General features: G+C 24.5%; 1 protein-coding gene across 1 annotated transcript; it reads right to left on the bottom strand.

Annotated features, from left to right (window-relative positions):
- Nucleotides 1-219: 219 nt before the first annotated feature.
- On the bottom strand, nucleotides 220-14,019 carry LOC145829804 (monocarboxylate transporter 12-like). Its single transcript, XM_082937670.1, has 11 exons — nucleotides 13,870-14,019; nucleotides 13,144-13,247; nucleotides 12,657-12,800; nucleotides 9,164-9,259; nucleotides 8,831-9,050; nucleotides 8,426-8,564; nucleotides 6,110-6,210; nucleotides 5,171-5,294; nucleotides 3,064-3,190; nucleotides 2,676-2,767; nucleotides 220-465 (listed from the first exon to the last, which is right to left on the bottom strand). Exons 1-11 carry the CDS (start codon nucleotides 13,998-14,000, stop codon nucleotides 334-336), a joined length of 1,410 nt encoding a protein of 469 aa, XP_082793796.1. The 5' UTR covers nucleotides 14,001-14,019; the 3' UTR covers nucleotides 220-333.
- Nucleotides 14,020-14,993: the final 974 nt, after the last annotated feature.

The following is a 14,993-nucleotide window of genomic DNA, read 5'->3' as shown; positions in this document are numbered from 1 at the left end:
AAGGCAGTAGCATTTTTTATCGTAATATTGAAATTTTTTTATAGTTAAAAAAATATCCAACAAGAAAAGTAAAAACTAAATCAAAAAAAAAGAAAGTTTTAGAACAGTTATCAAAATAAAGTTGATAATAAAATAAAATAAAAATGATTTGTTAAAATGAAAACCAACGAAGTTCAAAATTTCCATAAAAATTAAGTTTACACAATTTTTGTTATCTTTTTAAACGTGACTGAATTTAAATAACTGTTTTTATTCGTATACAATTCTACTAAGCTGTAAAAATAGAAGCTATAAAAATGACATACAAAATGTGTTACCATAAACTGGTAAACTTTAATAATTTTCCTCAGATAGATGGCTAACTACTGTCGTGTTACTTAAATCACTGAAAGTTCTCAACTTACATTCTTCATTGTTTTCAATTTTTTCTTGCTTCTTACTTTGTTGCATACTAAATACTTTAGCCTGAAATTTTTTTAACATTTGATAAGTCTTACGTAAACAATTTATATAACTGTAGCTTGCATTTATTGTTTTTATATTCTACGTTATTTATTAATTTTATTTGTCAAACTTTAGAGTTTAGAGCAGGGGCGTTTTTCGACTGGTTTCCTGTTTCCTGGGAACGCCCTAAAAAAAAAAAAGAAAAAAAGATTCTTAGATTATCACTAAAAACGTTGTTTATTGAATTTGTATTGGTTATTTGATAAACTTTGAATGATGAATGTTGAATTTATAACACTGAAAGATTATAAAAGTTTCCTTAACAAAAAATGCTCGTTTTTGCCCAGCTGAAATAGATTTCAAATATAATTTTAATGGTGACGTGATAATAGTTAAAATGGTTTTAAAGGAGCATTTTTTTTCTAGGAAACTTTTTACTAAGATGCTTTAGTTCCCATTATAAATTGTTACTTAGAGTAAATAACTTTTGATTAAGTATTGTTTTTCTACTAGTAAGTAGAATTTTACTTAAAAAATGTCAAATATAATCATTAAAGTTTTATTTTACTTAGTTGATTAATAATGTTGTGTGAAGTTTTTAAAACTTGAATAGTTCAATTCAGAGAGCTTTCAAAATCATCTTTAGACCATTACACCAACTGAAAATTTATTCTTTCATCATTTAATGGTATTTTAATATTATTATTTAAGATATTTTATTTTTGTTTATCTGTTGGCCACAAAGTTTATTCTTGATTTTTAGAAATATTCAAAATCTATTTTTATAACAGTTTCCAGTATGATTTAATACTGAAAAAAAAAAAAATCATTAATCTATAAATAAAACAGTGAATAATAACAACAAAGGTAATCAAAATAGTCGGAAGTTTTAATTTATAAAGTCTTAAAAAATGATTAAATATGAAATAACAACTTTTTTTTTTAAGTTATTGGTTTGGTCAAGGTTTCAACCAGTTGGCTTATAAAGTTTAATAAAAAGAATTTTAAATTATCTTTAAGAATAATTCTTTTTTTACTAAAGATATATTATTGTAACTGTCATGATTTATACTAAAAATTTTAAAAAAGTGTTTAGGATATCTCATAAAAATATATATAAAATAGAATATAAGACTATATATTAACACAATTTTTCTCTGATATAAATAACTTATATATATAGTTTGCCTAGTTAGATAGGATCTAACTTCTGCTAATGTAACAACCTTAGAATGTGTTATTCAGTTAAATCAGAAACAAACTTTTTCAATGTAAGATTGAATAAATCAACCTAGCAAAAAAAACTCAAGGTAAAAAAGTTCAACAACAGTTGGTTTAACAGAAAAAGCTGGTTGACAGCTTGCCCTATCAGAAAATTAAAATCTGCTTCCCATGTTTTCTGTTTAAAGGTCAAAGTATTTGGTCAAAAAATGGGTCAGTTGATTTTATTGCTGAGGTTTAACTAATTAAGTAGGTATTTTATTTTAATTTTGAAACAAGCAATTTACTACATGAAAACAGTTAGGTTTATATAATAAGTTTAATTGTAAGGTTTTTTGTTTTAGGTTTTTATATTTATACAGATAAAACAGTATGTTAAAAATATTGTAGTTTAACTAAAACAAACTTTATAAAAATAATTGTTTACAGAAAAAAGTAAGATATTCTAAAGATTATGATTATTTACTATTTCTCTGTGTAAATTAAAGAACATAAGCATTTTACAACTACAACTAATTATTTATGTAAACTAGATTTGACTCTCTTTACAAGTTAATGTAATATACTTGCTTTAAACAACGGATTTGAATTTTGATATACAATTTGTAAGTTCATAATTTTTTTTGGTTCTTTTAGTTTTAATTAATCCAAATTTAATACAGTACAACAAACAAAAAAAAACAATATTTTTCTATTACTACTTATATGTTTTTTTATTATTTCTAAGCAGAAAAAATAATTTTAAACACAGATTTTTTTTTGCGTAGTACGCACAATGCGTACTTAACTGGCAGTGCATACCTAAGAAATGCGTACTTAAGCGGAATTAAAGGGAAAAAAATTGTGAACCCCCTTTGAAAAATAGCTAGACACGCCCCTGGTTTAGAGCACGAAAAATGCAACAATTAAAGTTGGATTCATTTTAAAAGTTAGATAGAAAAAGTAGTTTTGTATATATTGTAAATCCTAACAAAAATTTATACTTAAATAATTTTGTGAACTAAACTAACAGCAACAAGAGTGAAAGAAGAGCTCATCACCATTAACGACGATGCAACCCACAATGCTGAACTTTTCTTAAAAGTCAAATCGACTAGCTGACCTGTTATATTACGTTTATAACTTTGTAAACAGTGTTTGAGTTTTTTTTTAATACTGCAGGTATTTTGTTAGATTAAAGTTCAAGTACAATAAAGAGAAGCTAGTCGAATAACGAGAAGTGTAAAGTTAATAAAGTTAAAGTTTTTCAAGGTTATCTTAAACTATTCAATAATAGTTACTTAAAATAGTAATAAATTAATTAGTCATTCCCTTGTAATGTTCAGACAAACTTTAAATAAACTATACTAGTCTTATACAGAATACACAAAATTTAAAACACTTTTTTATAAATCTAACCCGCGCACAAAGGAGCAATGAGGCCAACAATTCCCTTCAGAAACAAGCTGATTCCAAATGCTGAAGCGTAATTTTTTATTCCGGCAACATCCGCGTATATGATTGTTGACAAACCTCCGTTTGATCCCTATTAATGTTGTTTTGTCTTATATTAAAAACTCTAAACTTATAATACAAATTATGTCGAAGTTGTACCTTTAAATAAAAATGAAAAAACTAGCAGCTGATACTAGCACAGGGTTTATATTTACCAATATATGCTTAAGCTATCAGCGGCAATAACTAGTAAGAGACAAAAAGGTAGATAGGTTAAAAACTAGTAATGAAGAATTTTTTTGTCGAAGGAGGCAGTAACTAAAATGAGCTTTTAAAAAAGAAAATAACAAAGATTGTTTATAACTTTTATCTTTTTTGTTTGTTTTCTTTGTTATTTATTTAACCAGCCAAACAATTAAAACTTACATCAATTAATCAAAATGTGTTCATTAAAATTTAAAACGTTTTGACATTTTTAGAGAATAAAGAAAGTTTAAAACGTATAATTTATTTTGTTATTTTCACTCTGTTTAGCAATGCTTAAAACCATACGGTTAAAAATAGTAACTTTATACTTTATTAATTCGATTAAGTTTTATAAAAAGCTAAATAAACAAAAAAAATTATTAGTTTGTGATTATATAAGATTAATAAATAACTAACAGAAGCTTAAAATTAAACCAAATACAATTAAAAACAGTTGTAATTGCTTTTATAGAGTTGCTAAAAGAGGAAATGTTTTTGGACTGAAAGCTAGTTGTAATTTTAAACTTTATTTAGATTAGGATATTATCTTCATACATTATAGGAAAATTATCATAACTAATTTACTTTTGACACTAATCATGAGTGATAACCTTAAATAGATTTAGATCTATTATGTCAGTAGTACATGGTTATACTTAATAGTCATTAAAATAGTTTTTTCCCAAGTTTAATTTTTTAAGAAAATTTTTATATACCGTTTAAACGCTATTTTTATACATTACAAATTTTTTTACTGATTTTTTTTATTGTTTTTTTTTTAAGGAACCTTTTTAAATGAAAATATAATTATACCTTGACCTCAATATAGCTTGAGTAGATGTGGTTTGTAGCTACTAGATAAATGACTAAGAGGCTATTTTAGGCACTTATTATTTAATAATCTTATAATTAAACTTAGCTACCATTTATAACAACTAAACGCTGTTTCGTATATTACAATTTTTTTTGAAAGCAAAGTAAGTTTTAGTTTTATATCAAGGTTTTAAAACATATTTTGTACATAAAGTAATTAAAATAGTCAAATTTAACACGTGTTCCAATATTTAATATTATCGATCAACAAATATAAAACTTAAATTGTTTAAGTTTTGTGAGAAAAAAAATAATTTACAGACTTTTTTGTTTTTTATATGGAACGCTTTTGGAAAGAAAAAGTGCTAATTTAAGCTAGTTGAAAATGAAAAAATATTTTGTTCGAGAACAATTTTTTTTTTGTCTTGTACTTATGAAACATTTAATGACGGTTGTTTTACTTTATTTCAGCTATATTTCAAAAAAAAGTTTCTAATTAAAAACGAAATAAATATACCAGAAGTTTAAGATTATCATTGTAAAATATATTAAAAGAGACATCTAACAAAAACTCAGAATTTGAAATATCAGAATTGAAATCGTTGTGCACCCATTGCTTTATAAACTTAAAGTAAACTAAACATTTAATACTAAATAAGTTTAATGTTAAAGATATAAAAGTTTTGTTAAAAACTTTAAGTTTTTTAAAGTAGTTTTATAAATAAAAGGCTTTTTAAGTGCATTATAATAACATTTATATTTAACAAATAATTTTTTTTTTAAATATGTTCAAAGACAATAACCAAAGTTTTATACTTGACAAGTTATTAAACAAACTCTTTGTGAATGATTATAATGAAATTAATGAGATAAAACTTTATTTAAACTTCAAGTTTTAAACCGTAAAATACTCACAATTCCACGGTTAAGCATACATATACGAGATATTAACTTTCTAGCAATCAATCTTCCCATTTAATACACAATGTTGCTAGTTGACTTATCAACAAACCTCAAATAACCCGGTAAAGGCACGAACGACCATCAGAGAAGTAAAAGAAGTGGTGAAAGGCGTCGCAACGCAGCACACGAGCTGCATGAAGTAAGCAGTAGCGAGCAGATACAATCTGCTAATCCTGTCAAGTTAAAACATGTTGTAAATTTTAAGCGCGGTAAACTTTTTTATCTGAAACTTTCACATGGTAAATTTTAAAATTGGTAGCCACGTGTATAATTTAATTAATATTTTTACTTCAAAACGATTTTTTAAACTTTCAATATGTTTTTAAAGTAAAAAATTGGATTAATTATTTACAACTAACTGAATGTTAATAAATGTATATTTATAAATAAGGTTTTTTGAAGTGTAAAAGTATGAACTTTGATATTGAATATTGTAAATGTATGTTTTACAAAATTTTCTTTACATCAGATTAGAGTAATACTTGTAGTTTAATTTACTTTATAACAAATTCACCAAACTGAAATAAAAAACATTCATTTATAAGTAAAATTTGAACGTTAGCTTGTTTTGAATGTTTCTAATATTTTTATAAAGATAAAAACTCGCACTACAATAAAACATATATTAAATTTGCTTAGATGCTAAAGCGATATATCTTATGAATTTTTAGTAATAGATTTGCAAAAAACAAATTTATAAGTTAGGACATTTGTTTACAAAATATTTTGATTGTTTTCCTAATTGAAATTTTTAAATACGTCTTTAAATGCATTATAATTTATTAAGAAAAAACTCTAATTATAAAAAAAAGTTTTACATTGATAAATTTGTACTACTTTTGAAATCATCGATCTTAGAAACTTTGAAAGCTAAAATAACCTTTAACAAATAACTTGATTTTATTTGCAAAATGTGATGTTTAAGTATTATTAATATATATATATATAAACATTATTAACAAAATAAATTTTGTTAAACAAACTTAACCTTTTAACATCTCCAAGAAATCCAAAGATAAACCTGGAAGCGATCTCAATTCCAGATTGAGTAGAAATTATTAGCGCTGCATTTATTGCTGGTATTCCGATCTTGTAAAAATTAAAAAACATTACCAACTTTTAATTTTATCTCATGCAATGTTATGTTTTTATTTTAGTTTCTATTTGATCTAAACTTGTAACTGTTTATTTTTGTTATTTTTTATTATATAAATCGTTTTATTATTTCATGTATTATGTCAAATTGATAAAAAAAATTACAAAAACAAATTGAAACTTTTCTATGAAAGAATTCTAATTATTTTTTTCTAATTTAAAGTAATTTTAACTTTAAATTTTCAAAATAACAAAAGTATAAAGTTTTTAACGTGAAACTAGTGTAAAATGGTATTGCTAAAAAGTAAAAAAGACGTAACACAGTATAGTTTCTAACAATTGTAAAAATAAAGAACCTTAAATTTTACTAGCTTATAGAAATTTTGAAAAATGACTTTAATGTACTAAGTAAAAACTAATTTTTATTCACTTAAAAGAGGTAAACTTTCTCAGTTTTTTCTAAAACTTAAATAATGAAGGCTAAATTACTTTTTAAATTATAGTTAAATTATACTATGTAAAAACTTCACTTTTGTACACGTGAAATTAAAAGAAATTGCTCGGTTTTTTCACGTTCTTACATGACAGAATTTTAATGACTCAAATGAATAAGCTTCCATTGGTTATTAAAAATATGCGGACACTTGATTAATAATTTTGACGTAACATTCAACCACTGTTCACAGACTATTACCAGCTAAATTTCATATACCTAACCACAATTTTAAGCATTTGTTGTCTAAAGTGTGTAAAATTAATGAAAAATTTTGCTTAAAACTTTATGATATTTGTTTGTAAGTTAGCATGAAGGTTTGAAATAACATTTTAAAAAATTAAGTTAAGTTCGCGAGAAAGTAAGTGTAAAAACTATTTTTGAATTTGTAATACTTTTTGGTTATATTAAAACAGTAAAAGTTAGTAAATTGATTTATAAAATGATAATAACTATGTTTTGAACTATTGTAAATTAATTTTAATGTTTAAGAAAAAATTTTCGGACATTTTAAAATAGTTTAATGAAACACTCATAATTCTCGTACTAACCAATGTTCAAAGGAATGTTGCCAAATAAATTTAATATATCTAACTACAATCTACATATTTATTGTATTAAAAGCATGTTAACTTAAACAGCAACTTTTGCAAAACTTTTATAATATCTGTTTGTAAGATAATAATGCTTGCATTTGGTTACGATATCTTATTTAAATGTAAAAAAATAGTTTTTGAAAAATCATTAGAGAAATTTAACTGAACTTTGCAAAAAAAAATCAGTTAAAAAGTGTATTTGAATTAATAACTACTAATTATTTTATATTAGAATAGTAAAAGGTTTAACATTATTATTCTAATGGTAAAAACTATAACTTGTTTAATTTAAACAAGTAGTATGTGTTAAGTTCTCTGTTTCATATTTTTCTATTGTTGATAGAGTTTTATAATAAAAGTTTTATAAAGCTTAATAGCAATTTTTTTTAAACTACAACTGCTTACAATTTTTGAAATATTTGTTAGTTATTACTCTAATAAGCTAAAGTTAATTTCAACAAGCTCATTTTATCTGTAGTTATTTTTGTTAAATTAAAGTAAATGAATATTAAAACTGTAATTAAAATACCACATAGTCGAATACTAAATTGTTTTGTTAATACATGACGGAACTTGGTTTTAATTTACAAATTCAAAATCAATCAAAATGAAATTATTGTAAAATGTTTTTGTAAGTTTGTTGTTTATTTTGAATACACGTGCGAGATTGTTTTTTGTCTTTTATGGTTTATAAGCCTGTACAGCGTTAGTCATAAACAATATTTTATTAATACTGACACAGGGTTAAATTGGAATGGTTAGCATTAAAACAAACTAAAATCTTATTACAAAAGCCATGTATTACTTTGAAGTATTCTGCAAACATTTTGAGTATTTTCTATTAGATAAACAATAATAAAAAAAAGTTATAGCTTATATAACGAAATGAATAATGCCAAAACTTTGTTTTTTATTCCGAAGCTTTTATTAACATTTACTTACTATTACTTTTGATTAATGACTCTTAGCAACAAAAAATAAAACTAAAAAATTTGTAGCGTTTTGTTATAAACAGTTTTTTTAGCTATAACATTTTTCAGTAAATATAATTATTATATTCTACTAACTACATGATAATTTCATTAAACTTTTTATTTTTTTAGAAATACAAAATACAAACCTCTTTTTCAGCAAACGAGTGAATGAATAACGTGCTAATTGTAACTGCACCAAACTGCAGTGATGTACCAATTACGAAAACCCAAAATACTTTGTTTGTTAAAAATTCTCTCAATTGAGGTGATAAACGACATTCTGATCTGTTATTTATATAAGTTTTGATTGATTTATATGAGTATTTCCGTAACATGTAGCATAAAAAAAATTATATAATTTAAGTTTTATTTTGTTTTATTTACAGAAAGAGTACAATAATTCATTTTAAAATAACTATATAAAATCAATAAGTTATAATAAATTATTAAATGTAATACTCATCTATTATTCTTTATCGTTCAGCGCTTTTTTATCGTTCAATAAACATCAAAGTACTACAACTTTTGAGACTGCTTTTAAATTCAAGTACCTGTTCCTCCCTTCAACCGACTTGTTTTCTATTGGTTGCGATGAATTTAAATTGTCTTCTTTTGATCCATTTAATTTCACAGTCGGTGATTTCATCAGAGCGCCAGCTACCACCATGCTTAGATTTAACACAGATAACATGATTAAGTAGCTTCGAAAAGAATATTTTTCAATTAGGAAAGTTGCAACCGGAGACATTACTACTGTGCCTACGGATGAACCTGTAACATTTGATCTGGTAATTAAATAACTTTTTTAAATAGTAGTTATGTGAGTATTGTAGAGGTTTAATAAACTAGTAGTTAAATTTTATTCAATCACATTTTAATCTAACCAATGCTGGATATGTTGGTTGCAATACTTCTTCTTTTTGTAAAATGTTTCGCAATAATGACTGGCGCTGCAATAAAGCATATTCCAAACCCAAGACCTGGGAACAATAAAAAGTTTTAATTATTTCGTAAAACATATTAGCTAGAACAGGTTTAGACTGTATTTTTTTTTTGTTTATACGAGTTTTTTACTAATAATTGTAATACTTTAGTTTTTTGTTGGCTTTGCAAAAAGCCTTGAAGAAAAGTTTAAGTGCATGAAAGCTAAAAAAATTTCTAGAATTTTTTTCAACTAACGTGCAGAATTTTTTATTATAATCAAATTTTTACACAAAATTTCATAAACTTCTGTTTTGTTTATATTCAACAAGTTTGAAAATCCTCAAACAAAAATAACTCATAGTTACTAAAGAATAAGAAATGTTTTAAAATCAAGTTATCTAAATGGCTGTAAGATACTTTTAAAGTTTATTAGTTTTGTAAGAGCTTTTACTTAACTAACTAGTTTCAACATAAAACAATACATACTGCAGTCGCTTAAATTAAAATTTAAAGCAATAAAAAACATTAACATTTAAAACTATAGTTTTGAAATATTAGGTCACATGTTGTTCAGCAGTTTAATAATTTATTAAGTTTAATAGAGTTATTATATTCTTAAATATGATAATAGAATAAAGGACTTAAATATTCATCTTCATTAACTGTTGGCTTAAACCATTTTTTAAACATGTTAATCATCAAGATTAAAGTCATTATATATATTTTTTTTTTTTAAAACCACTTTAAAATTTATTTTATATAATAAAACGTAGAAAAACAAAAAATAAGCTACAAGTCGGAGTTTTCTTATATATTTATTTGAATTTGTCCCAAACTCTTATACATATGAAGAATAACGAAATATTTTAATATTAAATTTTAGTACACCATAGTACAGTGCTTCTGAAATGGGGTTCCGCGGAACCCTATGGTTCCGCGACGCCTCTCAAGGGTTCCGCGAAGCCTTTCGAAATTTAAAAAACATGTTGAAAGAAAAAAATACATAAATCATAAAACTTCAAAAAAAATGGAACACATAAAATGGAAAACATATATAATTATAGCATTCATTGATCTGCTTAGTGTGTATCTAGCGGTAGGACTTTTAATGGGTATTCATTATAGTTGCCCTAGTGTCCTAGTTGCGCAAACTTTTGCAAATGTTTTGAATTTATATTTTTAGTGAAGTCATGAAAATACTGTTATTATTCAAAGGGAAAGAGCTTTTAGATTTTTGGATATGAGCAATTTCAGAGTACCCCGTCTTAGCAAAGCGTGCAGTAAAATTTCTTTTACCATTCACCACCACTTATCTTTGCGAGTCCGGCTTTTTGCATGTAACAAACATTAAAACGAAGCAAAGGAACTGTATGCTGACTCCAACCTTATCTGCCTGTCTCCGTCTCAGTCTATCCAAAATCCAGCCGCGCATTGACATGCTTGTTGCTTGACATGAAGAGACAAGTTCAAGTTTCGCACTACATGTTTTTTATTTATTTTTCGTTAGGCATCTTACCCGTTTATTACAGTAATCTGTGAGTTCGATTAGGTTAATATTCATTTCGTTATTGTTTGTAGCTCTCATTTTGTTTTTATTATGCAAGGAAAGATTTTTATGACGTTGCGATTAATCCTGTTTGTTTTCGTTCATTTATTATATAATCATAAAATACCTACTGCCTCTGGCTCACTTTGAGTTTGACTCGACTTAATACTATTACAATTGGTATGATTTCTAACAATGATATAATTTTGCTAAAAAATTCGTTTTTCACTGAAGTTCTTTTGTTTTTTGCAGGAAATATTATATTAAACATTTTATGCTAAATTAAATTAGGGGTTCCGCAGAAAAGTTGAACTTTGGAAAAGGGTTCCGCCACTAGAAAAAGGTTCAGAAGCACTGCCATAGTAAATGCTATTTTATAAGGCATTTTAGTTTAAAGTTATTTTAAATGATGATACTTTACTCTGCTTTTTTTTGTCTCAAAAATATAAAAGGTCAGAGATACGCAGTACAATCATTAAACAACAATTACATATCAGATATGTTAGGTTTAAATTATGTTGTTATTTATGACTGAATGTTTTTAAAAAAAAATTTCAAGGTAGTTAAAGTGATCATTTTTCCTTAGTTAATCTTAGATATTTTTAATAAAAAAATTTTTTAAACCAAGTTATATACAAGTAGGTTTTCAAACATTTAAAAATTTAAATGATGACGGTGTAGTACTAAAATTTTAATAAATGCTATTAAACAAACTAAATGTGTAATATGAAACGTAATATGTAATAAGGTTTAAGTATTATAAGAGGTGTTAAAGGTAATATAAAAATTATAAGTTTTTCCATTAAGATAATTTATTAGTTTTATTACGACATCTTAGTGATTAGGTAAAAAAGTTGCGTGTGTTAAATTGCAGAAAATAAAAGTTGAGTTAACAATGATATTCCAAAATACTATACTCTAATTGTTTAGTATTATAAAAGTTGTTAAAAAAAAAAAAAATTTTTGAAGAAGCTTATATAAAACAAAGATAAACAACTAAAACAACAAATATAAAAAATCAATGAGATTATCTCTTGGTATTGCGACATAGTTTTTATTTAAAACCTAAATTAAACTTTTGCAAAAGTCTATCAAAGCCAATGCTTAGATTTACATGTGCGTGATATAATTGCATTAAAGTTAACATAAATTTCGATCAAGCAAGTTAAATTATTAGACTACAAGCTTTCGGTACACAAATATGCAGACTTTATTATAATGTACGTGAATCTTCACATGCTTAAAAGAGGTGTTCATATTTTTTTTGCAGCGAAACATCGTCAGTCTTATAGAATAAAATTGAATAAAAAATATTTTATAATTAACAATACTAAAACTTTTTTAAACTAAATACTCAAAATTCACTTTTAGTGGTTTTTTGAACAAAAACGAAAAATTGTTTAATTTTTTTTGTTCAAGGACCTGGATACGCAAAAATATCTCTCGGTAATCGAGTTTAATACCCAACTTAATCAAAATTATAATGAGCTACAGATGAAAAAAAAAATCAAACTTTTTAGAAGAGGTTTTAACAAGTTGTAAAAATTTTTTACAGAAAATTAAAAAAGCAGGTTTAAATTTAAATGTATATCAAATTTTAAGCTTCGTGGTAGCTAGAGTGACACTAATACTCGCTATAAAATTCCCATGACTGATAAATAAATGGATAAAGGGCCGTATTAAAAATTTTAGTTTACAAAATCTTAGTATTCAAAAAAAATGTCTAAAATTTTCTTTAAAACTTGTTTTGTATTTTTTTAAACAAAAGTGCCTTAACTTTTATTTAAGTTTTAAATAAACTTTACAACAGTTTTACAGTTTTATAAGATGCATTATATGTTGTAAAAATATACGGTTTTAAAACAATATATACAAGTAATAACTTAATAATTAGTATGAATTTATACCTGCTACAAATCCAAATGTTATAATGAAAAGAGGAAATGAATTAACAAAAGACGAAGCAAATATTGAGCAAGAAACCAAAAAGGAAGAAGTCATGACAGATTTTCGTAGTCCAAACTTCTTGAAAACTGGAATTGATAACAAACCTACGAAAATAAAAAACTGTTGATTAATAGCTAACTTTTTTTTTTGTAGTCTAAAATTTTATATTAAAGTTTAGAAAATTAATCTTTTTTCTTGGTTTTATTGTGTTATTTATTTAATTTTAGATATATAGCTAGGAAGTTTTTTATTTTTATATTTTCAAATTTGAATACTAAATTATAATCAACAAACTTTTAATTGTAGTAAAAGATAAACCTAAAAAACAAAGCCAATAGAAAACCCATGTCTTTCTTTATTGTTTATATCCAATATAAGGAGTTGTAAAACAAATCTTATACATAAAAAATACTTTAAAATAGTTAAATTATAAGTTTTATAACAAACCAGAAATAGACATTCCAAGGATCATGAGAGATATGACTGATGTGGCTCCTGTATTTGAAGTTTCGAGTTCTTTCATTAAATACTTCAAATACACTGATTGAACTCTTTAAAACAAAAGTACTCATTACTTCAAAAGTTTGGTATTACCTAATACTTTACCATTTCATTTTTCAAACATTTAGACTTTTTAATAACAATGTGTTTTTTTGTTATAATAATCGTCTTTAGCGGTTTAAACTATTATGTATAAAAATATAGAGCTTAAAACTTAAATAAGTGAGCTACTTTTAGAAGTCTAACTGACTTTTTATTAGTATTTTTTTGAATTTGTTTTACAAAGAGAAGTTTTTTTTAAATGCTAGAAACAAACTATTTATAGATATTAAAAGTCTTGACCTAATAGCATTAACAAAATTTTATTTTATGAAAAGTTAAATTTTATACTTTTTTTAAAACTAATTTGTTACAATTTTTATTATAAGTACTTAAAGATATTTAAAGTATTAAAAAAAAACTAATAAATTTTCGTTTAACCTCAAAATATATTCAACTAAAGCTTTTTTTTTTGGAAACGTCTTTTTGCCGATACATTAAATGTTTGAAATGTCTAATACTAATTATTCGATTTTATTCCAACAAAGTATCACAAAAATTACGATCGCGGTAGTTTAAAGAAAAGTAGTTAAATAATTATTGAACTCAGATTTGCTCATAAATAGAACTTACTTGCTTGCACCAAGTGTTAGGAAATTAATGACAAATCCACACAACACTACTATGTACCCTCTGCAACTTGTTTCATTTTTTGTTGTTGTACTGCTACATTCGATTCTGGTCGACCGCTTGTTTTGATCCATAATGTTTTGCTGTATTTCAAAATCTAAACACAAGTTTAAAATAATCCTACTGAGCTTTTTAATTAAATCGATACGTAAAGTCTGTGTTATGAATTTAAATTACTTTTAGTTTAAATAAAGCAGTATTTGTAAAGTTTTACAAAATTATGTTAAATAACAGATTTTTATTTGTGTTTTCGTGAATAATGTTCAACTTAAAACTAGACATTTTAATGTTACTGTGTTAAAAACATTAAAGTCTGACATTCTTGGCGTCTGCTTACAGTTTAATAGATCTAAAATCTTTTTTCTCGTATTTACAGGAAGATAAAAAGTAAAATAAATATATATATTCTTATAGAATTAGAAGAGATGAGAGAATTAAGTGCCTTTAGGCGAGATTTCATTGCGTATCGCATAGCATGGTTGTATATTCAAAACACTTTGATGAAAACATTATTAAAAACCTATTAACATTCTATATTAGTTAAATTTTTAGTTCTTTTTTAGTTTGTTTTTACATTGCAACTACTTATATTTCAAAAAGTCTAATTTTTTCTACTTTAATTATTTATGCTACCCTTTATACATTTTTATTTCACAATTTGTAGGACAGCAAGTTTTAAAACACAAACATGTTATTAACTTGTAAAAGATAGTAGAATTATAAAATACTAATAAGGCTTATTGTAGAACTTTTTTTGCGTTTTAATTGAAACTTAATAACCATTATATTAAAATAAAAAGCTTTAGCTTTTAGTAAACGAACGCACAGTATTATTTTATTGATACACAAGTGCAATGTTATTCCTAACCGTAATCTAAAAAGTTCTTGTGTTTATATAATTACCTAATCTATTCAAGCATTAATATTACTTTAAAATACACTATAAATATATAGAAAAGCTTCCTTTTTTTAGAATCAAAGTAATATTAAATCAACTTTAGTTTTAATCTTAACTTTTATATTTAGGGCCCGTAGATTTCAACTGTTTATATTGAAGATGCATTATA

Source organism: Thalia democratica, chromosome 2 (genome assembly GCF_965202585.1).
Source record: "Thalia democratica chromosome 2, ktThaDemo2.hap1.1, whole genome shotgun sequence".
NCBI classification, from domain to species: Eukaryota; Metazoa; Chordata; class Thaliacea; order Salpida; family Salpidae; genus Thalia; species Thalia democratica.
The sequence above is the reverse complement of the archived record's forward strand: the minus strand, read 5'-3'. Positions and strand labels throughout refer to the sequence as shown.